At 46.3% G+C, this 26,318-nt stretch overlaps 1 protein-coding gene across 1 annotated transcript; it reads right to left on the bottom strand.

The window, feature by feature from the left end:
• Window positions 1-3,499: 3,499 nt before the first annotated feature.
• On the bottom strand, window positions 3,500-24,914 carry STIP1 (stress induced phosphoprotein 1). Its single transcript, XM_035098482.2, has 14 exons — window positions 24,776-24,914; window positions 19,800-20,009; window positions 18,681-18,822; window positions 16,598-16,739; window positions 15,363-15,531; window positions 14,098-14,224; window positions 13,481-13,583; window positions 12,122-12,242; window positions 10,272-10,368; window positions 9,057-9,181; window positions 7,748-7,784; window positions 6,740-6,843; window positions 5,483-5,655; window positions 3,500-4,007 (listed from the first exon to the last, which is right to left on the bottom strand). The coding sequence occupies exons 1-14, from the start codon at window positions 24,782-24,784 to the stop codon at window positions 3,935-3,937; spliced, it is 1,632 nt and encodes a 543-aa protein (XP_034954373.2). The 5' UTR covers window positions 24,785-24,914; the 3' UTR covers window positions 3,500-3,934.
• Window positions 24,915-26,318: the final 1,404 nt, after the last annotated feature.

Here is a 26,318-nt window from a genome sequence, read left to right as displayed (position 1 = left end):
CAACTTCTCTGCCTCTCTTAGCTTTCCCAAGTCCGTCACCTTGGCATCAAAGGAATGAACTTGCTCCCAGAGCCAGGAGCTAATTGCATCTCGGACACACGCCTGACTTCTGTCCAAGGGGGAGATGTTACAAACAGTGCAAAACACTGGAAAGCCCCAACACATTTTACCTGCAGAACTGTTTTGTAGTTTGACATTTCTCAAAAATCCACATCAAATGCCTAGATATAGCTGTGATTTTTCAGTTCTGCTTGTATTAAGAGGCATAGACTGAAAAGATTCCATGGTCGTGTCTCTCAATGATACAAAACTTATGAATACAAATGTGGGGAACAGAAACACTTCAGGGCCTATAGCTTTAGATTTGGGGGTGCAGAAAGATAAAGGCAGGGTTCTGCCCCACCTTATCTGAGTAACCAGCCTTCCCTGACTTTAAGTAAACCATTGGCATTTCCCCCAAACATGGGTAAATATTTGCACTTATTTTTATTATCTATGCAGGTCAGCCTTCAAAATTTATTTGAAAGCTTTTTTTTATATATATAAAAAAGGCAAAGGACATGCAGCCCATCTTACTGGTTGCTCCCAAATATGGCTTATTCAAAGGTATCTGTGACTTTTGGGCTACAAAAGGCATAAATCAACATAATGGTCAATTCTGGGCAGGGGGTGTAGATGTAGAAGTAGTAGTAGTGTTTGGTTTTGATATTCTGCTTTATCACTACCCTAAGGAGTCTCAAAGCGGCTAACATTCTCCTTCCCCTTCCTTCCCCACAACAAACACTCTGTGAGGTGAGTGGCGCTGAGAGACTTCAGAGAAGTGTGACTAGCCCAAGGTCACCCAGCAGCTGCATGTGGAGGAATGGGGACGCGAACCTTCCCGAGATTACGAGTCTACTGCTCTTAACCACTGCACCACACTGGCTCTCCATGTAGGACAAAGCAGCAACTGTATGCTTGCCTGCCCCACTACAGGGCAGTTGAACTCTTGCACTGTTGCAATAAGAACTCTTACAGCAGAATTTAACAAGAAGCGTGTAAGAAATAAAAGGGGAAGCCTCAAAATGAATCATCCTGAGCCTGGAAAACATGAGCTGCTGGTGCAAGAAAGTTGTTTACAATCGAATTATGCCCCCCCTCACCCCCAATCGGACACAGTGACTCTCACGTTCTCCATTTCACCCCTATTGGTGTCCTGCCAGTGACAGCAACTGTGTCACCCTCTTTTGAGTATCAGGGAGCCTGTTGGTTTAATGGGTGGCAATCCAAGCTAAGCAAACCATTGATGCTGTTGGAAATCAATCCCCATCATCCTAGAGACCATGGGCTAAGCTGGCAGGGAATGATGGGAGTTGTAGTCCAGCAACATCCAGGGAACCAAGGTTGAAGAACACAGGTGTAAAGCCTTTGTTGTCTCTAGTCAAATAGTTAAGAACTCAGCCTATAGCTGCTCACAAAAATGTTTAGCTCAGGGACAAGAAACCTGCAATCTTCCAGATCAGGCATCCCCAAACTGCGGCCCTCCAGATGTTTTGGCCTACAACTCCCATGAACCCTAGCTAACAGGACCAGTGGTCAGGGAAGATGGGAATTGTAGTCCAAAACATCTGGAGGGCCGAAGTTTGGGGGTGCCTGTTCCAGATGTTGCTGGACTCCCAGTTCTCACCATCCCTGACCCCTGGAGCCCCACATTTAGAGGGCTGCAGCTTCCCCATCCCCGTTTTTAGTTCAAATGTGGGAGTCTGGTACACACTGCCCTCTAGATGCTGTTGGACTGCAACACCATTCAGTCCGTCAGTATGGCAGTCAGGGGTTATGGGTGTAGTCCTGCAACCATGTTGGCTACCCCTGGTTTAATCTGTTCCGCTGCTGTTTTCGATGGCAGCTTTTATGTTTTGCCCTGCTTATTTGTAATGCTGGTTGTAAATATTTAATATAAAAGAATGAATGAAACCACTTGCCATTTTCTGATGCCCATAGGCTGGGCAGCCACAATCAACCAGGCAATTTCTTTTTGCACAAGCTTGAAAGCAGGAAGTGCCATCACTCAACTTTGGCTTCGTCAGCACTGCTGTGTCATCATCACATGGCACCACCATGAAGCCAAATGGGTTATGCGGAAGCTTTGTACAGGGAGGTAAAAATAAAGGATGGCAGCCATATCACTGTCTCTAGACAAGCTCACCCCACGCTTGGCTCCAGCCTAATTCCCCAGCAGCACCACCACCAATATTAATTAAAGATTCAATGAACAGTTTGACAAAGGAGTAATTAAGTGGGGGACAGAACAGGAAAGGCTACCCTCCTGGGCCCAGGAAATTGATCAGATCCATTAAAGGGCTTTTTTTCTCTGTCCCTGCAAGTTCCCACTGCTTTCGGAGGTGGTGACCAAAAGAGAAAACAAATGCGAGCAGAGAGGCTTAAATCTCTGTGCAGTACAGCCCCCTCCTCTGTCATCACATTTGATGAGTAAGGAGGGGGTAAAAACCTGCCTCCTCCGCATGCAGCTGTGGAGGGGTGGGTAGTTTTAGAAGCCACACCTTTCTGTGTAAGCAAACAGTTCAAACTTGGAAGTGCCTGATTAAAGTATGGTTGGAATGGGAAAACTTTGGCCCTTCAGAAGTTGTTGGACTACAACTCCCATCATCCATGACCAATAGGCCACGTTGACTGGCATTCATGGGAATTGGGAGTCCAACAATATTTCAAGGGCCACAGGATCCTTATCCATGAAGTATGCCATTAGACAAATCCACAGAATGGTCATAGGGAAGTCAAGTCTTCTCTCATCCTCAGGCCGATTATGCCCCTAACCAAAGAATATAAACAGGCAGCCCACAGCTAGGCAATGAAAACTGGAGGAATTTAGAAAGGAAAGCACATCAATCCCCCTTATAGACCTGGCAGGCTGGAGAGAACCCAAACCACCTAGAATTGCTACAGTGTTACCGGGTGTTTGGCCATCCTTCAAGATTCCTGGAAGATTAGGCAGCCCCGCAAGCCCCAGAGGTCCTTTAAGGTGCCTTAAAAATCAAGCTACTATTTTCCTTATGCAGAGTCTAGCAAAGGGCAAGGAACACGTCCTTGTTTAATGGGAGAGTAAGGCCAATGTTGACACTATTTCCTGGCTCATGTCAACATTTCTATAGCCCTTAATATTAAGTACTTGGGCAACACTTCAGTGAAATCTCAGAAGTCAAAGAGTTAAGATTTGCACTAATTGAGACATGTATTTCAGCACCATATAGGACTATGGGGTGACTCATGCCCTTTTCCTGGATACGCCACTGTCACTCACCACCCCAGACATGCACCGTTCTGTGGTCACTGAGCACACTCAGACCTCATTCATCTAGTTGGGGATATTTTTCAATTTTTGGTCCCTTTACAAAACATGCATTTCCCAAGCCTGCCTCCCCTTTATGTGTGGACGGGTGAGAGTGCCAGCATGGACATGCTCAGACCAGAACCTTGACATGAATGGAGGCAACTCGGGAAGCCAAGGCCACTAACTTTGCTTTTTTATTGGGTGTGCAGCAGACGACAAAAAAAATGCAGCCTCACAGCCAAAAGAAACCAGACAAATGAACGAGTGATGCGCTTTCTCCACGCCACAGCCACCGGCAAAGATAATTAAAAACTTGGGAGGGGGGAGCGGGGAGGGAAAGAAGAGAGCAGCTCACAAATGGGAATAACTGCTGAGTGGCAGAGCGATGGGGCCACAAGGACTGAGAGGCCACGCCCTGTGCTGGCAGGGTGCTTGATGTGAGCACAAACGCATGTATATGTGCGAGAGAGACTAACACACCACACAACTGTACAAGTCTCTGCCTCTGACGGGGGGGGGGGCGCCCTTGGACTGCGTTGCCAGCATCCAGAAGTCCCAGCTGCCCTTTTCAACAGGGGAAGGAGGGAGGGCGCAGAGTCAAAATCATCACCGAATTGCGATCAAACCAACATCCATGAGCTTCTGGATTTTCTGAGCAATGACGGGATTCTTCAAGTGTCTGTGGGAAAGGAAAAGAGTTGTGTCAAGTCAGAACCTTTGTCCCCACCGTGAGCCTGAACAATGGGATGGGAGAAATTATCAGCCCTCCAGGTGTTGCTGGACTTCAACTCCCATCACCCCCAGCCAGCATGGCCAAATGTCAGGAGCGATGGGAGCTATAGTCCTACCATACCTGGTTCCCTGTCCCTGCCAGTGGGATCATTTTATCAGCATCAAGGCAAGGTTTCACTGCAAGCAACTGACCAGAGGGCTTCAGAGGCCACAGGGCAGCAAGGTGCAACTGGGCACTGCACTGTCAAAGCCAACACATATGTCTAGTCCAGTGTTTCACAAACTTGGGTCTCCAGCTGTTTTTGGACTACAATTCTCATCATCCCTGACTACTGGTCCTGTTAGCTAGGCATTATGGGAGTTGTAGCCCCAAATCAACTGGAATCCCAAGTGTAGGAAACCCTGGTCTAGTCTTTATGGATGTGTTCTTCAAAGCTTACCTCCACATCAGCAGCATCTGTAAAGGGCATCAGAAAAGCAGAGCTTCCAAATCTCATATTGTTACCTATACATTATTTCTATTTATCTGATCAAATTTCCTATATTACCAAGTGGGTGGTGGGTGGGCTTTTTTCTTTTAACTTATTACATTTATATCTCAACTTCCCCCCCCCCAGCCCCGCAATTCCAAAGGACCTAAAAGTGGTGTACATAGCTTCCCCCCTCCCTGTGAGTTGAGTTAGGCTGAGAGACAGTGACTGGCCCCGAGTGACACAGCAAGCTTCATAGATACACGGGGATTCGAATCCAGGTTCTAATCCAGGCATCCCCAAACTTCAGCCCTCCAGATGTTTTGGACTACAACTCCCATCTTCCCTGACCACTGGTCCTGTTAGCTAGGGATCATGGGAGTTGTAGGCCAAAACACCTGGAGGGCCGCAGTTTGGGGATGCGTGTTCTAATCTGACACATTAGCCCAGGGTTGGTTAACTTGTTGCCCTACACAGATACTGCTGAACTACAAAAGTACAAAAGCATGGCCAATAGCTGGGGATGATGGGAGCTCTTGTTCAGCAGCATCTGGAGGGTCAAATGTCAGCCACCCCAGCAAGCCACTGTCTTGCACATCTTCCCTCTCTCTCAACCTCTCTCCTCCTCACGTCTCTCATGGCACCACACTCCAAATCTCAGAAACCTTTAACATTTCTGAATGTTTAAGAAGTTCACAACTGAATCCAGAACAGAAGCATGCAGAATTAGAATATATGCAAAACAATTTGCCTACATGCTGATCTGTGCTTATTGCTGGACTGCAAAGTGCTCTGTGTCTTTAGTGGCCTTCAACATCAAACATTCCACTTATAAACTGCCCATGAAGACAACATGAGGTGGACCAGCACATCATCTGAGCCACCACACGGGCTCTGTTAAGAGCCACCACACCACTGACCACACTGGTGCTTTCTCCCTGCCCTCACTTACTCGCTTAGGGCTTGTGGGTCTTTCTGCATCTGTTCAAGGATCAGCCTCATGGCCGGGTCACTCATGATCTGCTGCACCTCTGGGTCGGCCATGGCACGGCGCTTCACATCCTCAGGGTTGTCATTGCGGTTGTACTGGGACATGAGGCATCGCTGGTAGCCCTCTGTAGCTTCCTGTAGGAAATAGGCAGCACCATGAGGGCACTTCAAGATGGGTGTTTCCCCGCCCTCCTCCCTTGAATATTTTCACTACACCAGCAAAATTCTTATTTCTCTGCATTGGTTTTGGCCACAAAGCTTCAAGGCCGGATGGAGGGAAAGTTATTCGCCACCCCCCCCCTTGTGGGCCTAGAAAATTGTAAAGACAGATTCTGTGTAACGATTGCACTTCCTGGTGCCCCCTAGAGGCTGACGAACCACAACTCCCTTCACCCCTTTACCACTGGGATCATGCTGGCTGGGGGTGATGGGAGTTCAAGACCAGTTGAAGGGCACCAGGTTGGGGAAGGCAGAAACAGAATTCCCTCCATCCCCAAATATTTTGGGGGGGAGGGGGCAGGGAGAAAGAGTGTGTGCCCTGCTTGTGGATCTCCCCAAATATCTGGTTGGCCTCTGCAGAAAACAAGAAGCTGGATCACATGAATCTTTGCTCTGTTCTAGAAGGCTGTTATGTTTTTAGCAAAAACAGATGGACAGACGAAGTGTGTACAGTGGTGCCTCGCTAGACAAATTTAATTCGTTCCATGGGTCTTTTCTTATAACGAAAACTTCGTCTACCGAATCCCATAGGAATGCATTGATTTTTTTTTGGATTTTTTTTTGCCCATAGGAACGCATTAATTGAATTTCAATGCATACCTATGGGAAACCGCGATTCGCTAGACGAATTTTTCATAAAACGAATGTCTAGCGAGGCAACCTCCGCTCGAAAAATCATTTCGTTAAGCGGAAATTTCGTTAAGCAGGGCATTCGTTAAGCGAGGCACCACTGTACAGCTAGGAGGGAAATGGCCAATTTGCTGAAAGTCCAGGAACACCCCATTCCCAGGAGAACTGATACCACCACCCACTTGAAAGCTAGACTTCACTGCAAAGGCCCTTCCTTCATGACCACGAGAAAGCTCAGTTTTAATTCCTGGAGGAAGTGGCATGGAATGAAATATTATTCTCTACAGCCCTCCCCACTTGCTATTACCTGCATTTAAGGGAAGCTCTTTCCCATTTCTCTGCCACAGCTGTATATCCAGCAAGTGCTCACCTTGCAGTTGGAGTCCAGTTCAAGGGCTTTCTGGTAGACATCCATGGCTTTGGTATAATCTTTCATTGCTTCCAGTGCTGCTGCCTTACGTGTGTAGCCTTTGACTGCAAGCCAAGAGCAAAAGTCATCAAACTTTTGAACTTATTTGAATGTTTTACCCTATCTATATCTATATCTATATAAATGTAAAAAGGACATGTGGGTGGATCTCCACTTTTCTCTGAAACTGCTTGACCAATTGCATTCAAATTTGGACACAATGTCCCATGTGAATGTCCGAAGGATCTTATAAAGTTTGCTAAGACAAATGTCACACCTGGGTCTGGTAAGACCCCCAAAACCCCATGTTCAAGAACTCACAGCTCACCCTAAAGTGCATGCTGGGAAGTAGAAGCCAGAATCAGGAGACCTTGCACAACAGCAGCCTCTAGTGGCGGCTACACTGGTACTGCAGGTAGGAAAGCTTCCCTCTCCACAGCAGCTTGGCTCCACTTTGCAGACTAGGCCGAATAGAGGTGGGGGCTCCCCTGGGTGGGGGATGGGGGGAGGGGAGGGAAAGGTCATGGGTTGGGACAGGGTGGGGCCAATCACAGGGATGAGCCGGGGTGGGTAGGGGGAGGAGTCTGAAGGGGGACTGAGGGCCCATTAACAGACTAAGCCACAGCAATGCGTGGCCGGGCCAGCTAGTCCTTTATATATCTGTTTGAGTCACCCCACCTCACCCCCTTTGTTTATTCAAGCGCCTTGTCCCAATTAAGTGCTCTTTAAGCTAACTGCCTGGCAGCTTGACCCTCTCAGCCCAAATACTGCCTGGTGTTATCTTGAAACAAGGTGCACCCCCCCCCCATCACAGTGGGATTTTGCAGATAACTGGCTGCTAAACCTAAACCCACTCTCCAACCATCCCTTAACCTGCTTAACACCAAGCCCTTGCTTGATGACCTGTTCTTGCCTTTAATGTTCCCAAATCACTTCCTTCCAATTGACATATCCATGTACAGTACTTACTGAACGTGGGTTCCAGGCAGATACATTCTTCACAGTCCTGTGGAAGGAAGAGAAGCTGCTTTACAAATTGATTTTTCAGGAATGAGTGCAAGGCTCATCTGTTCCTTCTTCAGCCATTGCCAATCAGAAAAGCCTTCCCTCCATTTGCACCCCCCGAATGCTTATGCCTCTGCTATCAGGCTGCCAAGTTTGGGAATGGGAAGGTGGGCAGATGGGATGGAGGTAAGAACAATCCATCTCTACCACTCCTAACCATGGAACAACACTGGGGGCCTAATTAGTCTGCCTAAGTGTGGGATTACCTTCAAATTCCAGCAGGCTAGTGGTACCAAAGAAGCAGAGATCACCTTTAGAACACCTTCCTGGAGAGGACTATCAAGCTGCTGAGACCACATGAATTATCCTGAACCACCAACGGCCGTTTATCACACACTCAGAGGTGGGTAGATTGCAGGCACAACATTAGCTAGGCCTTGTTGTGCCAAGACACCCAAACTTATTTCAAGCAGTTGCTTGCAAAGCAGGGATAGGGAACCTGTGGCCTTCCAGGAATTGCTGGATTCAAACTTCTATCAGCCACATGGAGAATGGGAGTTCTAGTCCATGACCATCTGGGGGACCACAGGTTCCCTATCCCTGCTCTTAAGCGTAGTTCACATAAGTGACAGATGAGGTGGCAAATTTGGGTCTGAACTTCATATTGCAAAGGTCCTCCTTATAAAGGAGCTCCCTGCAAAGAGAAAAGAAGCTGGACACCAACAAGGTGGTTTCATCCATGGACAGATGACATCAGCAGCTAAGAGTGTCTTTTGACAGTTTCAGCTGGTCCACCAGCTATGGCTGTTGCTGCATGGCAATAGCCTTACCAGTGGTGACCTGCCCATCTGACAAAAGTTGGCCTGTGGAAGAATCTGGCCCACTGACTGAATTCAGTCCCCCACTTCTGGTGAAGACAATACTAAGCTTGATGGACCAGTGGTTTGGCTCCATACCAAGGAAGTCTCCTATGCCTACACCTAAAGTTTCTCTTAACTTCTACATTGAATTGTCTGCCACAGAGCTCCCAGCCTTGTAGAGAATTTGGGGTCACATTTAAAGGGGTACATGCACTGTACACAGGGAGTGTGTTGTCAAACACAACCAACACTCCCCTACATCTGGCAGAGGGAGGAAGATACAGGCAAAAAAGCCCCTTTCCAGGAAGTTTGCCCACCAATACTAATCCAATACTGAGGAACCTGATGAGCTTCTGGTAAGAGCCCTTTCTCCCCAGAACACAATTTGCACAGCACCGGCCTAGGATCCTGACCTTTACTGCTAACTGGAACTCCAGCAATTTGGTGTAACAGGCAGCTCTGTTGCTGTACAGTTTGGCATCGTTGGGGTTGCGTTTGATGGCTTCTGTGTAGTGTTTCATTGCTTGTGGATAGTCCCCTGCGAGGGAAGGAGATTCATTAGCTCATATAGAGGTTTTTTGAAGGATCCAAATTCCCCACACGCTGTTTCAATAATCCTTATAAAGGACTGATTAGGCACAGCTAAGTGTAAACTCCACGCTGAGAGGCAGTTGACATTCCCTCCGTTTCCAACGTTTAGGCCGTGTGTGCAATTTCATGCCTAGTCAAAAAATAGCACCACCCACGGAAAAGAGGGAGCTATTGGCAGGCTTGGCAGAACCAACAAGTTTGCAGAAGTACAAAAACATTCTAAATGTTTGTACTGATAAGAATGTTAACTATAACCTAAAGAAGGGAAATCCCCAAAGGCAGCCTAATAAGGACTGGCCATACCATGGAATTCTGAATGGCTGGGGAACCAAAATGGAAAGGTAGGTGGGGCAAGGAATGGAATAGAGGTCCTGATTGATTGCTCCTATTCACTTCTCTAGCTAGGAAGAGATGCTGCTTTCCAGCTCTGCTTCCTGGAGGCAATGGGTTAGTTACTGTGGGGAAGCAGGATGCAGGACTAGATGTAGCAAGGCTTCTCTTGTGTCAGCACTATCAGCCCCATATTGTAGATTGGAGAGGGGGCAGTGTTGGGAGAAAGGAGGCTTATCTAAGCCTACCTTGTGAGTGGCCAGATGTGACTTGGGGATCTTGCAAAGTCTGCACACTCTTTACAAAAACATCAACAACGAAGGGAGGTCTGGTTCACCATAATAAGACTTTTGTTGAATTTTATACCATTCTAACTGGAACAGTTTTACTTGCTTTTATAGCTGTTTTTATTGATTGTTATGCCTGTACATTATATGCAAGGAATTTTATAAACTGACAAGCAAACTAAATTAGTTACATGGCTTAATATGCTCCCAGTTTAACAAATGCCCTTACAGAAACTCATGCCACTATGGACAGGATAGTTAGGCATCTGGGCCTATTTCTTCTGGAAAAATCCACCACTCAGCTACTCTCGCCAGTATTTCCAAGACAGTCGCTGCAATTAACAAGGAGCCCCCTGCTCTTTGCAGTGGCTACCTCTCAGTACACGGAACAACAATGGACACGCAAGCACAATCCCTCACCTTTCTGGAAACACTCATTGCCTTTGTTTTTCTCTTCCAGAGCAAGATCAGGATTTATATAGGCGACTCTTTCTTGCTCTTTCAAGATTTTCTCGGCCTGAAACAGAAAGTGAGCTTGAACAGTCCTGTCAGATCTGAGGCGGCAGATTTATGGAGCAGCTAAGCCTTATTGCATGGATTCAAGGTGTCTGTGCCATTAGAAAATTTGGAGAGGGTCCCTATCCTTCCCCAGCAATCCTAACCTATGAAGACTGATAGCCCACCTTTCAACTGTAAGCAACAGCACATCATATTACCATGCCAGCTTACACACCACCTAACTAAATGAAACAATTTTTGACTAGTCAGAGAACTGCATATAAAGGGGGTGGGGGCAAATGAGTCTCCTGAGAAGGTTCAGTAATTCAGCCACATCAATCTTGATATGGCCATAGTCCAGGGGATGTGCAGAAGAGCCTCCTCATCAAATCTCAAAGAAGTAAAGGAGAATGTGTTCCTAAGTAACTGGCACCCAAGCCACATAGGGCTTTAAAATGGTCACAATCACCCTGGATGTGAATGAATAGCCAGTGTTAACACGCAGGGTCATAGCCAATTATGTTATATTCAAAGTAGAACCACTGAAATTAATAGGTCAGTCAGGGTAGAACAAGGGTTCCCAAATGCTGGTCTGTGGACCACCAGTGGCCCACAAGCTCCAGACAGGTAGTCCATAGCATGTCTATGGGTTTGATTTTGAAGATGGGAGGCAGCGCATTCACTGCATTAAGTGTATCTGAAGAAGTGTGCATGCACACGAAAGCTCATACCAAAATAAAAACGTAGTTGGTCTTTAAGGTGCTGCTGGAATTTTTTTATTTTGTTTCGACTACGTCAGACCAACACGGCTACCTACCTGTAACTGCATTAAGTACAGTATTCATATTGATTATTGTATTATTATTTTTTGCTAGGTTTGATTCTTATGTTGTATTTTATTTTATTACAATTTGAATTCTATGAAATTCAAACTGTAATACAGTAAAATACTGCAAAAAAGCTATAAAAAGACAATTAAAAATCAAACCGCATTTAGCACAGCACATTACAACAGGCAAAGAAAGCACTGCACAGCCCACCAAAGCCATTAGCAATTTTCAAATAGATAGTGGGGTAAAAAGTTTGGGAATCACTGGCATTGACAATACTGAACTAGATGGATCAAGCCATCTGGTTTTAGCATAAGGAAGCACCAGCAGAGACTAAGGAGAGGGGGTCACAGTTTGGTGGTAGAAGACATGCTGTGCATGCTGAAGGTCCTAGGTTCAATCCCTGGCATCTCCATTTAAAAGGACCAGCTAGGAGGTGACATGACAGATGTGCGCCTGGCGAAGCACTGTCACAGTAAACACTGAGCCAGTCGGACAAATAGTTGAAACTGATAGAAGGCAACTTCCTATACTTCAAATGTGGCGCCAGAGCTCAGTGATGGAACATATTCTTTCCATGCAGGTGGTTCCAATTTGGTGCCCAGCATCTTCAGTCAAAAAGGAGCAGATAGCAGGAGATGGGAGAGACCCCTCTCTGTGCTCAAGACACTGGGGAGAGCTGCTGCCAATCAGAGTAGACAATTCTGAGCAAGACAGACCAATGCATGGCTGGGAAAAACGGAGGGCCAGAACTGCATGGGGGAGCCAGAGTTTGCAGGTTCGGCTGGTGTGTCTAGGGGGTGGGGAGGGTGGATGCTGCTGGACTCCCAACTCCCATCAACCCCAGCCCAGCAAGGTCAGGGATAATGGGATTTGTAGGTCAGCCACATCAGGAGTGGGAAACCTGAGCTATAGTAAAGCTCTTGCAAACAAAACACTTGCCTGTTGACACTTTTTCAGTACATCCGGAGTCCGGTGTTCAGCCAGAGACTTGTTGTAAAACTGAGTGGCTTCCTTGTACTTTTCCTCCTTGAAGTAGGAATTGCCAATCCGGGCATAAGCTCTATATTCAAGAGAACAAGCCATGGAATGAGCTGCTGGAAAGCATCCAATAGGTGAAGAACCCTGACCCATAATTCCCAGGAGGCTTTGTTGCTGGGGAAGGGCAGGGGGATGCAGGACAAAGGCAAATCCCAGGCTAAGGGATGCTAGGAGAAATAATCTTTATATGTTGCAACCGCATTTGGAATACTTTGTACAGTTCTCACTATTGATTCTCGAAAAGGATACTATAAACACAAAAAAGAAAATGGAAAGGAAGGGAAGAAAAGAGAAGAGAAGAAAAAAGAAAGGGGGCAACCAAAATGGATCAGAGGGATGGATCAGGTGTATACAATTCTGCACTATGTGGAAGAAGTAGATAGAAAGTTTTTTTCCTTCTCATAATACTAAAAACCCAGGCTGGATCATCCAGTGAAGGTTATTGGAAGGAGATTCAGGATAGGCAAAAAGAAGTATGTCTTAGAATCATAGAAATTCAGAGCAATGCATAACTCTTTTGCTTAACGTGGGGCTCAAACCCGTGACCCTGATCTTAAAGAGTCGCATGCTCTACCAACTGAGCTATCCCTCATCATGTCTTCATGTACTTTAAATGATGGAGTTTGGCTATGAGAAGATGTGGCGACAGCTGACAACTTGGATGGCTTTGAAAGGGCATGAGACAAATTCAAGGAGGGAATTAAGCTTTCAAAGGCTATTGCACTCAGCTCTGCTTGGGGGCCTTCTGGTTGGCCATTGTGGAAAACAGGCTCCTGCTGGGTCAGGCCAAACGTCTATCTAGTCCAGCCTTCTTCTTACATTTATGTTAGGCAGGCTAGGCAGGGTAGTGATTTTATAGCACAGCAGAATCTAGGTCACACAGCACCATGCACTAGAGTACATTTCAAGCCGTCATGACTCAAGTTTCCATTCAGTTCATGCATAAAGCTTTATTCAGTCAGCAGCCAGGTCTCATTAGTTCAGGGGTGGGAGACCTGTTGCCCTCCAGATACTCTTACACCACAATTGCCATCATCCCTAACCTTTGGTCACACCGGCTGGGGCTGAAACAAATTGGAGTCCATCAACGTCTACAGGGTCACAAGTTCTCCACATGTCTCTCACCCCTGCATTAGCTCAATGTCTTAAATTAAGCAACCACCTTAAAAATAAATAAATCAAGTGCTCTACCCCATGGCTCAGTGGTGGGTGGAGCCAGAGGGGAAAGCGGGCAGAGCAAAAACTGTGAATTCCACTTACTTTGCAATCTGCCGGTAATCCTCCCGGTTCTTGCGTCCCACTTCAATGGCTTGTTCACACAATTCCCGGCACTTGTTGTAGTCCCCCTTCTCAAAATACACCGCTACAGGAAAAGGAGGAAAGACACAGATGTGAACCCCTGATTTCCAAAGACTGGGTGAGCTACAAACGAAGATCTCTGGTTGGGAAATCCATATCTCTCATCTAGTTCTATTTATTATGAAAATAAAATTTATGTGGCGTTTGGCCTGCTCTCAAGCTCTCAGTTCAGGCCTCTGGCAAGAGCAAGCCATCTCTTTTTCAACATTTCGCTCCTAATCTTTGTCAGAGCAAGTTGCTCATTCCGAGCTATCCATGGTCCCACAACCTTCAACCAGCCTTAACTCCAGCCCTCACTGCTTCCTCTGTTAGTACCCAGGAATGGACCAGTGCACGACAATGACCAAACATATGGAGGGAAGCAGGGTTCCCACCCCTGGTTTAAATGAACCTTACCGACCTGGTTCAACTCCAGCCCATGCTAAGCTTTGCTTTTTGACATTTTAAACCTACCATAAGGCTGTTTCATGCACCTCAGCTATGCCTGGGATGGGAAGAGTGATGCCCCACAATCTCACCTGCTTGGTTAGCAATGTAAGTCATATTGGTTGGATCCAGCTCCTTTGCCTTGTCATAATGCTTCAGGGCTACCTCAAAATCTTTCTTCTTATAAGCCTCATTCCCCAGTTCTTTCTCCTTAAGAGCCTGAAAAGCAACAGACACTCAATAACTGGTATTGCAGAATGGCAAGACAAATAATTCAGCCAAAAAATCTCCATCTTGCCAGAGACAGCATTTCTTACGCTAAAAGCTTTGCAAGTGTATTTCAAGGATGGCCTTCTCCAGTTTGAGACCCTGAAAAACCACACCCCTCGCCCCAACTTCAGGCGTTAGGTGTGCAGCTAGCAGAGCTTTATGGTCCTGGGATCCCAGCTGTGGAATACCCTCCAAGACAGATCTGCTTGCCACCGACATCAATATATTTTGCGGGCCTGGTGAAAGCTGCAGCATTCCTTTAATGAGGATATTTTGATATTGCCACATTTTTCTGATAATGGATTTCTGATGTATTTTAGTACCATTATTTATCAATTACATTCCCATTCCACCCAGTGCCTGACATTCTGGGCAGTTCACCAAAACACGAGTATGGGGTTCTTTTGAACCAAGTTATACTCAAAGTAGACCTACTGAAGTTCATGGACCTAAATTTGCCATGTTGATTAATTTCACTGGGTCATGTTAGACCTAATCTGTAAGATATAAGAGTAAAGGTAAAAAAAAAAGGTAAAGGACCCCTGGACGATTAAGTTCAGTCAGACTATAGGGTTGCGGCGCTCATCTCTCTTTCAGGCCGAGGGAGCCAGCATTTGTCCACAGACAGCTTTCTGGGTCATTGGCCAGCATGAGTGAACTGCTTCTGGTGCAACGGAACACAGTGATGGGAACCAGAGTGTATGGAAACGCCATTTACCTTCCCACTGCAGTGGTACCTATTTACTTGCACTGGAGTGCTTTCAAATTGCTAGGTTGGCAGGAGCTGGGACAGAGCAACGGGAGCTCACCCCATTGTGGTGATTTAAACTGTTGACCTTCTGATTGGCAAGCCCAAGAGGCTCAGTGGTTTAGACCACAGCGCCACCCACTCACTTAAGAGTTTTTGATTACTGTGAATTAATTTTGCTTTTATGTACCCTCGGTATTTTGTATGGTATGTTTAATAAGACCTGTGATAAGATGACAGTCAAGGTGGCCAGTCAATATATCTTTTGAATAAGGTACATAGTGCTGAGAGGGAGCACTCTGCTGTTGCAGCCAAGTCTCCTGGGCCAGCAGGCAGTACCTGCTTCTTATTCTCCGGCAGGTCTTCCTCCATGGGTTCTGGCTTGGGCTCCTTCTTGGGGGGTGGTGGAGGGGGCGGAGACATCGCTTCGTCCTCATCATCTGCACTGGCCAAATCGACTCCAAGTAGCACCCCAAGGGTTGTCATCACCCGCGGGTCCTTTAGTTTCCTGTCACGAAGGTAGGCCACAAAATGGGTCACACAGAACTGCAGTCTGGTGGATTAAGTGCTGGAGACCTGAGGTTGCAACCAATGTTGGTCTGGCTCAGAATAGACCCACTGAAATCAATGACTGATGCAGGTCCATTCATTTTAATTAGACTACTCTGAATAAGATATAGGTGGATGCAGTCTAGTTCTGCGCAAGTCAGTGTCAGCCTCCATTTCCTAACTGTAAGACTACTGAATACTCCAGCAGCTTTGAGGGGCAGCCATGTTTCCGTGATTTTTCTGAAATGGACCAAGCCCATCAAGTTTATGAAAGACTGTCTTAAAAGACACCCTGTTTAAGATGCTATAAGGCTCCTTGAGGTGTTTGCTACAAACTTCCTATGAAACTGAAGATCCTTGTGCTGAACGCCACCCACATTAACTCAATTTCCAATACTATGCATGAAGCAGGTTTTTTTCCTGGTTGCTGCAGGACTTCAAGCACATTAAAAAAGTAAATATGAACCCTTAGTTAGAAATTTAGAGGTGCTCCTGGATCTAGCTCTCTCATTCGAACTACTACACCATCCATACTGGCTCTCGATAATTTTTCATTCCAGGAGACTTTAAATATACCAAATTGAAGACATTCCGCTGAACACTGTGTTTTACCTGCTATGCCTGTCAGTTGTATTTTTACTTTTGGCATATTCTACTGTTGTGATTTAAATATTTCGTAAGCTGCCTTGAATAATTCCTATATCCTGGAATTCATTTTCACGGTGTTCCCTTCAAGCAGTACAGGTGCCATGACAACCTCAAACTGCCCTTCTGTCAAGTACACAAAATTATTAACTGTGATAGTTAAATTATATCCACACATACAAAAGCAATTTTATCTGTGAATGCCAAAATACTGGCAATGAGAAGCAGGATAAGACAACCACCACCAAGCCCCGCTTATGAACTCCCAGGAACATTTAGCAAGCTGTGGGACGGAATTCTGGGCCCGATGAGTCTTGGGCATGACTCGGAAAGACAATTCCTACACTATTCCATTCCCGACTCCCACTCCAGGCACTTACGCCCCCAGGTCTGAAGGCTTGTTGCGAAGCTGCTCGATCAGTTCTCTGTAGCTCGGATCACTGAGCAAGCCTCTTGTGCGGGGATCACTCTCCAGCTTCTGATAAAGGTTGGGCAAGTTGAAAGGGTTCATGAGATTCCTTTCTGAAGGATGACCAGGGCAGGGGAGAGAAGAAAGGCAATATCAGTTTTGAGTGACACACAGCAGCATTCTTGACAACAGGGCCTTCCCTGCCCTCCACCATCTGCAAGCTCTGGGAAAACCCAGGAGGAAGATTACTTCATGGAAGGTGTGAGGTTCCTGCTGCCACATGCCCACATTATTCACATCTTTCAACAGCTAGACTGTGTGGAAACAGCAGCACTGCTGAATACCTGTGGTCCCTGAGCTAAGGGAACACAGAAAGCCCAGTCCTACAGTTCTGACTCATACTAATGAGACTGAAGCCCAACTATCTGCAAGATCTAAATTCCTTCAGTAATAGGTGTCTGCACCCACAGCAGGTCTTGAAGATAGCTTGTAGCTATCTTATCCATGCAATATAGGGAGGTTTTGCCAACCTGGTGCCCTCCATGAGTGTTGGCTAGGGCCGATGGAAGCTGTAGTCCAAAACATCTGGAGGGCACCAGGTTGGAGAAGGCTTTGATAGGAAAACAGTAGCACTCCCTCTTTCCCTCATCTTGAGTGAGTTCAGCTGGTGGACCAAATGCACCAGGTGTTCTCACAGCATCAGGCACTCAAGACCTGTAGCTTCATGATTTTCTGTCAAGTAAAAGGGTATTGGGGTGTATGGTTGTGCTACAGATGCACCATGATGTTTCTTCTCTCTGCACTCCTCCTAGCAGTCATTCCTCCTCTGGTCACTGCTATGGATGCCCGACCTGTTGGTCTCCAGAATTTCTGTGTCACTCAAGAGCTCTCTCCCTTTTTGTGGTTTCCAGAAACTGGTATTCAGAAACATTACTGTCTCCAACTGTGCAGGCAGAACCTAGCCATCATGGCTAGAAGCCTCGGATAGCCCTCTCTGCCATGAATTTGTCCAATCCACTTTTAAACTCACCCAGGTTGGTGGCCATCACTGACTCCTGTGACAACGCGTTCCATAGTTTAACTACACACAACACAGTACTTTCTATTATCTGTCCTGAATCTTCCAATATTCAGCTTCAATGGATTCCCACAAATTCTAGTTCTGAGAGAGGGAGAAAAACTTTTCTCTAGCCAATTTCTCCATGCCATGCATAATTTGATAAACTTCTATCATGCTGCCTCGTCTTTAAACTAAAAAGTCCAAACGCTGCAACTTGTCTTCATGGAGGAGTTGCTCCATCCTCTTATTTGGGGATGTCCTTTTGTAACTCTACAATATCCTTTTTGAGGTGAGGCCACCAGAATGGTACACAGTACAGTTATGCGCCTATGCTGAGCATTTGAAAAGGTACATCAAATCATTTTAAGATCTAACACTCTTCAAAGCTCAGCTGTGATCACTTATGCTTTCCCAACTCAGATCTATTTCCAGACAGATGTCAAGAGGAGCTCTCACAACTGACAGGCAACCACCAAGAAAGCCTTCATTGACTTCAATGGAAAAGCATGTGCCATCACAACATGGCCCTCTTATCAACAGTCAAATCCAGCTATGCAATATTTGTATTTGATGCTCTTCAATTTTATTCTTGAAATCTGCATCACAACCCCTGTACCAAAGCCATTTCCCTTTGTGGTACAGTACAGGCAGGGAAGGTTACTGCAATCAGTTGTCCTGAGTTATGAAACTTCATCAGCGTTTATCCCCTTACACCAGCTTTCCCTAACCTGCTGCCATCTAGATGTCAGGGGACTCAAACTCCCATCAGCCTCAGCCAGCATGGCCAGTGATCATGGCTAATGAGAGCTGTCGTCCAATAAAACCTGGAGGGCAGCAAGGTTGGGGAACACTGCCTTTCCTAGGCCAATTCATCCAACTCCTTGTCATGGGATAATTTCTCAAACTTCCATGTCACGTTAGCCACAGAACTAGTTCGTGTAGGCAAATCTTAAGAGAGAAGGAAGGAAGCAGATCAGGATGTGGCTTCCGTCACCTGCATGCCTGGACTCCATGTTTTGCAGCCCTTCCTTCAACTGTGCGTTGCCTGGCTCATGTTTCAGCCCTTCTGCATATGTCTTCTTGGCCTCTTCAAAGCGGTTCAGAAATTCCAAGGCAGCTGCCTTTCGGGAATAGCCCTAAGAAGAAAAGAAGAGCAGCCAGGTCAGCAAATACGGTATGAGACAAGGCAGAGCAGCCAAGATATCAGTCTTCCGACATGAAGGACTATACAAAACTCTAGTTCACCCATGCTTGAAGGCAGCCACTTGCCTAGTTGACTATGCCAACTACCAGGAACTTTAAGTTGTTGCAAACCAATGCAACAGTTGCAAGGAAGAACCTCCTTTAGCCTGCAGACCTTGCATATGCAAGGATGGTGCATGACACACTTTGGCCAAGTAACTGCAGTGTGGTGCAGTGGGTTAGACCCGGGTTCAAATCCCTACTCAGCCATGGAATTCATTGGGTGACATCAAGCCAGTTATTTACCTGTGTCTGACCTACCTCAGGATAGGGGTGGGGGAGAGCAATTTATGCTACCCCGAGTGCCTTAGAAGGATAAAAATGTGGTAGGAACTTCAATAAAGAATTTGTTATTCTGTTATTGTCTACACTGACCGATAGTGGCTCCCCAAAATTCCATTCAAATGAGGATCTTTCCCAACCCTGCCTGAAGATGCTGAGGATTTAACCTTTTACATGCATAGGACATGCTTTACCACTGAGCTACACAGTGCTTCCCCAGCGCGCGCACACAGCTGGGAGAAAATGCTACGCCTGAACTGCAGTGACTTCATTGCAAGGGATTTAATGCCTACTTATCTCTTGTTCATTGTGAAGTGAGGGAGGGCAAAGCCTTGGGGCTCTCATTTTGGAATCACAAGTCCACCAAACAGAATAAAAAAATGGTATACGAAAAGTATGGGGAAACCTTCACCCTCCATACGTTGCTGAACTACAACTCCCATTGTCCATGGCCTTGCTTGCTGGGGCTGATGGGAGTTGACAGTTCAGTAACGTCTGAAGACCCAAAAGGTTTCTCACACCTGGTGTATGGAATGGGCATTTCCCCACAGTTGTGTCACATCTCCTTGGCTAGAAGGGGGTTCCCCACCTTGCCCCACTCTGGCTTCAGTTCAATTGTCTTGCAAGCATCTTCCAGGGCTTTCTGATATTCGCCTTTCTTGGCATAAGCAGCAGACCGATTGCTGTACAGCACATGATTGGCAGAATCCAATTTGATGGCCTCCGAGTAGTGCTTGATAGCTTCTGCCGTGTTGCCAGAGCTCAGGGCTTTGTTACCCTTCTCTTTCAATTCATTCACCTGGTGGGAATTAAAAAAGAAGTCAAAAGCTTGCTGAGGATTCCATGAACTAGTAACCCAGAAAAAGAACCTGTTGCTCCAGTGAACTACTTCTTACCAAACTCTGAGCATCCCAGATGAGTAAACACTCTTATTCTAACTCCCGCTGTTGCTATAACCTTGAATCGAAGCATTTTTGCTAAAAAATTGAGTTTGATGGTCAGCAAGCAAAAGGCCCTCCTCTCTTCAGCAGACAATTCTTTCAGTATTTTTTTGGGGGGGAAACTAGGTTTCTGGCCTCTGCAAGTTTATTGCACACCCATTTTCAGCTACTTACCCAAGGCAAAACACACAACTTACAGTAATAATTCAAAACAATGCAATTTTTACATCTCTAGTTGCAATCCTAGCAAAAGCGCTATAAGGTAGGTCAGCATTACTTATCCCCCTCCTCTCAAGCTTTCCAGCTCCTTGTGTGGGATACAGGGTTAGCAAAAGCACCCGACTTTGGAATGGCTTGCCTCTTGCGCTCCCATGGTGTGATTCTGCCTTCTTATATTTGATTGATGCTTTATGGCATTTTTGTATTTTGTTTTAATATGCTGTTCACCACTTTGGCAGCATTTTAACCAGAAAGCAGCATATAAAGAGTAGAGGGTGGAATTGCAGATGGAGGGGCTGAGGGTGGCTTGTGAGTTAAGGGCAGATGCAAGATATGAACCGAGGAATTCCACATTTTGTAGCTCAGTCTCTTAACCTCTTAGCCACTAAACAGGGGCAGGGAGAAAATGGATCACGATCAACTGGCTTAACAATAGCAACAAAAATGACTTTCCCACCTAAATTAGGTTGCTGAAATTAAGGAAGTATTGAACATGAATCCCAAGGCTTGGAATGTGTTCAGAGGCACCCTGCTCCTTAACTCTTACTGTGTATCTTTTGTACTTGACTAGGCATTGGCAAACTCAGCCCTCCAGATGTTTTGGGACTACAATTCCCATCATCCCTGACCACTGGGTCCTATTAGCTAGGGGTGATAGGAGTTCTAGTCGCAAAACATCTGGAGGGCCGAGTTTGCCTATGCCTGTACTTGACTCTCATTGGTAGATTTTGGGAATGCTGTTTTGTTTTGTTTTTAAAAAAGACCTCTGTAAGTCTGCCTACCTCAGACTATAGCAACTCTAAGCTAATGAAATCTGTACAGTGTGGGAACAGTTGTGAAGTGGTTCAGATTCAGGTTTCTTGTACTCTAAATATTTGCAATAAGACACCAATTGTCAGCCATCATTTCCAGATAGTAGTCAGCTGTTTGAGCATTCATTTTACAAGACTCCACAATCAACCTGGCTGAATTTAGCTGCTAGGGCTTATGTTGCACAGGACTGCATTCAAATCTGCATATCTATAGGGAATAATATGCTGCACTTCTTTGCAGTTTTATATGCCACAGAAAGTGTTGAACCCTCTATTGCTTACAAGTGGGAGCACTTTTCTTCTTACAAGTGACAGCTGTGAGCATACTTCTTTCCCACCTGAAGGTGAATAAGGTGGCCATAGCTGCTGCAAGATATTCCTAGTGACTGTTTCCCTCTAAGAAGAAATGACGTGAGACAGAGACTGACAGGCCCCCAGGTATGAGTCACCACCTCCACAGGTAGCCAAGGGAGTTGAGACCGCAGCATCTGCAGCCCAAATGAATTAGCAGCCCACCATCTGCTGATGCAAATAGAATGTTGTCCCTGCTGTGTCCAAGGCTGCTCCTAAGGGGGACCGGAAGCTGGAGGCAGCTCCCTCTGAATCACAGCTCTATTCAAATAGGGGTTGCTTGCTGAAATTACAGACAGCCAAGGGGAGAACAATCTCCACTTAGCTGCATTAATTTGGGACAAAACGTTCAAGCTACACATGTAAGGATTTTAGAGCCCTTTCAGTCTTAGAGGGAGACACAGTTGTACGATAAAACACAGCAAGATGTCACATGCAGAAAGGGCACAAATTGGCAGGCAAGGCATGGAGGTGGCACATTTTCTCTAGAAGCAGCATATACCCTACAGCCACACACCAAACATTTAGGAGGGACAGCGGGGAGAGAAAGAAAGCTGAGGCCAGTATTGTGAAGTGATGCAGGTGGACTACAGCCAGGTTGCCATGGTATAACCTTGGCAGATTCACCTATACACTGGTCCCAACGGGCTGTTTTTCACTTGCCAGTGTGTGGAATCACCACCTTGCTACGCTTGAGGCCTGTTTTGTTGAAGATTACCGTACTTTCTTCCCACACCCATTTTCACATACAAAAGACACACGTAACAATTTGGAATGGGGATGCAGCTGCTATAATGTCAGGAAGTGAGTTGGCACCATAGCTCAGTGGTATACCACATGCTTTGCAAGCAAAATGCTTTAGGTTTAGTTCAAATTTAAAAGGCTCTCTGCTAAGAAGACTGGGAAAGACCTTAGTGCAACAGTTGCTAGTCACAGGAACTGCCTTATGAAGAATCAGGCTGTTGGTCCATCTAAGATAGGACTGTCTACACTAGCAGTGGCTCTCCAGGGTCCCGGGTAAAAGCCATTCCCAGCCCCTACTGGCCTGGGAGATGTGAGGGTCTGAACCTAGGACCTTTTGGATACAAAGAACGGGTCTCTACTGTTGACCACGGCCAACACTCCAAAGTGTGACAGCAATTCCTACCTCAAGTTTCCTTCTAGCAGGTGCTGAACATGCTGCAACATGCAGGCTGTGATCGGCCCAGAAGGCTCCTTTGGAAAACAAACTTGCTTTTTAAAAGCTGCAATACCCCACTGAGCCTTGCTTAGCCTAACTTTTTGCTTCATCTCTCAAGGGTTATAAAGCTGCATCTACACCTAAAGCACTTCACTCAGAAAACTGCCATCAACTTGCTCATGCTACCAGAACTATACAATTCACCTAGAAATATAGGAAGCTGCCTTTACCGGATCAGAACTTTGGTCCATCTAGCTCAGCATTGTCTACACAGACTGGAAGGCCTCCAGCTTTACACCATTCCAACTTCCAAGTCCTACCTAGAGATACCAGGAATTACAGCTGGAATATTGTACTGACTGAGTAAGAGCTACACTATTAAGCTACAGTCCTTTGCCTAGCTCCAACTGTTCTACACATACTGTCACCATGTGCCCCTAAAGCTACTGTACAGATCTTCCTGCAAATTATTTCTGCCGCAATCCAGGCCTCAGGAATCACAACCCCTAGTAGAGCTTCCATAAATATTAAAGATCAAATTCCCAAAATGAGGTACAAGCTTTTGGCATTTGTGTTATTTTAATGGCATGATCCACAACAGGCTACCCTATCAACCAAAATCCATCAGGCTGCTACATCTTATTCAAAATGTCTGTCAGACACCCCTTCCCTCATGGGCTCCACCTCAAAGATTGCGTCCCAGGACTGAGGGGGAAGGTGAGGATTTCAGCTTGGGAGGGGAATACTGTGGTGAGGAACAATGCCGAGCCTGAGGAGTGGTACTAGCTGCACAGTAATAAAAAACTGCATTGGTGTGGGGCATAACTTGAGGGGTAGGGCTTTAGAAATAAACTTATGTACATAAATTACCTGTGATGGTTTGAGAGTCCACTCACAGTAGGTCCACACCATACATTTAAAGCACATCCAATGCACATTTAAAACTCATGACTTCCCCCAAAGAATTCTGGAAATCATAGTTTGTTAGAGATGCTGTGAACTGTAGTTCTGTGAAGGGAAAAGCTACAGTTCCCAGAATTCTTTGGAGAAAGTCATTAAGTTTTGAATGGCACCGTCTTCAAACCATCACAGATTACTTATTAATATAAGTTTTTTTCTACAAAACCAGCTCACAAACCATACTGCAAGGAGCCTTGCCTCAAGCTCTAACTCTGTAGCCACCTTTTTACTGGTCTATATTTCTCATGACCTCTTATGATACAGTTCCTAATTTCCATCCTCCAATGACATTATTGGTTCAATGACCACTGCACTCAAGGGGTGTATAAATTTTACAAAATTAATAAATTGAGCTTCTTGCGATCTCTCACAGAAATCTAGTTCCTCTGCCCCCCACACTACTGAATCCACCAGCCCCACAAAGCCTGCCATTCAGCCCTCCAATTCATACGCCATGGCCCCTGACCCCTAAACTCCTAGCCCTGCTGTGATACCCCAGGAACCCTTATTCGGATGTAGCCCCATCACACTATTTGCTGAAAACCCCTCCATGATGTCTGGACACAGATCCCTTCAGCCCATAAACCTTCCCCACTTCAGACCTTACAAGCCCCCTCCCGACCCCCTTCCCCATCTCAGATCTTCACACAAGACATTGCAGAGCCCTTTATTTCTTTATCCCTTCAGGACCTTCGCAGTTCAGGCACTCCCCCCCCCCCCGCAGAAGGCCCCTTATGAGGAGGTCTTACTCCCCTCAAGATCCCCCCATGACCTGACCCACGAAGGCTTCCCATAATGCTTTGCACAGGTATAGCCAGCCCCTTCTTCGCAATCATCCCGTCAAAAACTACCCGAGTCCCCCTCCCATTCCAAACACTCCCCCCTCAGTCCTTCCCATGATCCCGGCCACCTTTTTAAAAAGAAACCCCCTCTCCCGTCAGACCCCATTTCCCCCCGGAATCCCTTGCAAAAAATAATCTCAGCAGCACCACACACCACATTTTCTCCCTCTCTCCCCCCTTCCCGAGACCCCCCGCCCCAAGGACCGCCACCTTCCCATGAGCCTTTGCGGTTGGTAAAAAGCTCCGGCCTCTTCGCCCACCTTCTCCATGGCGCCGGCCAGGTCTCCCGCGCCACCGCTGCCGCCTCTACTTCAGCCTTTCCTCCTTCCTGCGGCCCCCTTTCCTTTTTCCCACCAGCCTTCTGGAACCTGCTAGAACCCTCCAGTCCCCGCCCCTGCCTTCTTATTGGATCCCGCCTGGCGCGAGGTCGCGCCCGCAACCCCTCTCATAGGGCGAAGGGGAAAAGGCGGGGTCTCTCCCTGATAGAATATCCGTCCTCGGCACGCGCTATTGGCCCCAACGCTTGACAGGCCCGAGCGGGGCGGGGCTTGATAACGGCAATTGGTGTGCGTCGCTGTGTCATTTGCCAAGCGGCGGCCTCGTTCCTCTGGAACCGCCTTCGGGTTTCATTGATCAAAGCTGCGCTACGCTCCTATTGGGTAGACCGTGAGTTGGAACGTCGGCACAGGCTGCGCCCATTGGCTGGAGTTTTGTTCGGCTTTCTCCGCCCCCCCATCTTTCTTATTTCCAGATTTTTCCTCGTGGGACGTCCTTGAGCGCTTGGAGAAAAGTGGCATAATGCCCCCCCCCTTTTTTCAAATGGTGAACGGAAGTCTCTCACCTTTTGTTTCCATAATTTCTATTATCATATACATGCAACGCAGTTATAAACAAAACTAAACTAAAAATGTCTTTAGTGGTGTTTTTAATTACATATTTAATTTACAATTTTTTATTTGGGCACTTCTATTAAACAGAGACGTCCACAGTTAACAATAAAATAAAGTGCATTAAAGAAATAAACGATGACTTTAGGCTTTCTATTAATCAGTCCCTTAAATAAGACACGGAGAGGGATGACAGTGATCATATATAAACCTAAGTTGGGTTCATTTACTGCAGGGGTGGGGAGTCTGTTCTGACCTGCAGGCCAGATCCTTCCTCTGCCCAGCTTAACCTTCCAGGGCCAAATTTGACAGGTAGGTGGGGTTGCATACCTCGCAGGCACCTAGCATTGTTGGTCAGGACTTCAAAGTGAGGCTTTCAAAGAGCATCACATGGTGCTTTGAAGGGCTGCTGATCAACTTGCTCTCTGCAGGAATTGGTTGTATGAATGAGTTCCAGACAAGGAACTGAGTCATGCCACCACACCTGATGTCACATATTCTGTCAAATGTGGGGCAGGTGTATGTGGTATAGGAAGAGATTAGGGCCTTTGTCAAAGCAAATTTAGCCAGTGGGCTAGAGGTTCCCCAGCCAGCCCTGTTTTAATGTATCGAATCTCCATACATGGTGGGTTTTTTATGCTGATTAGATTTCCCACAGGAAAGGAAGACATGATAAAGAAGTGAGTGCAGGGGAAAAGTGAGTGCAGGTTAGATAAAGACAATGTAAGGCTTAGCAGTCAGTGGGGATTGAGGGGTGTGGGAGAGAACTAACAGAAAATCATGGATATTTTAAATACACAAAGGCCTAAGTAGGATAAAATTTGAGTCTGTTTTTAAGGATACAGTTACAGAGGAGACGGTCCTGAACTAAAGGAACCAGAGGATTTTAATTACATTCAGTGGTGGCTAGTGCCCA

This window comes from Zootoca vivipara, chromosome 17, assembly GCF_963506605.1.
Source record: "Zootoca vivipara chromosome 17, rZooViv1.1, whole genome shotgun sequence".
Classification (NCBI taxonomy): domain Eukaryota; kingdom Metazoa; phylum Chordata; class Lepidosauria; order Squamata; family Lacertidae; genus Zootoca; species Zootoca vivipara.
The sequence above is the reverse complement of the archived record's forward strand: the minus strand, read 5'-3'. Positions and strand labels throughout refer to the sequence as shown.

Coding starts and splice junctions, on each gene's coding strand:
- STIP1 (XM_035098482.2), bottom strand. Junction 13,584..14,097: donor TTACATTGCTAACCAAGCAG/GTGAGATTGTGG, acceptor CTTTTCCTGTAG/CGGTGTATTTTGAGAAGGGG. Junction 5,656..6,739: donor AACTGGACTCCAACTGCAAG/GTGAGCACTTGC, acceptor TATTTCCTACAG/GAAGCTACAGAGGGCTACCA.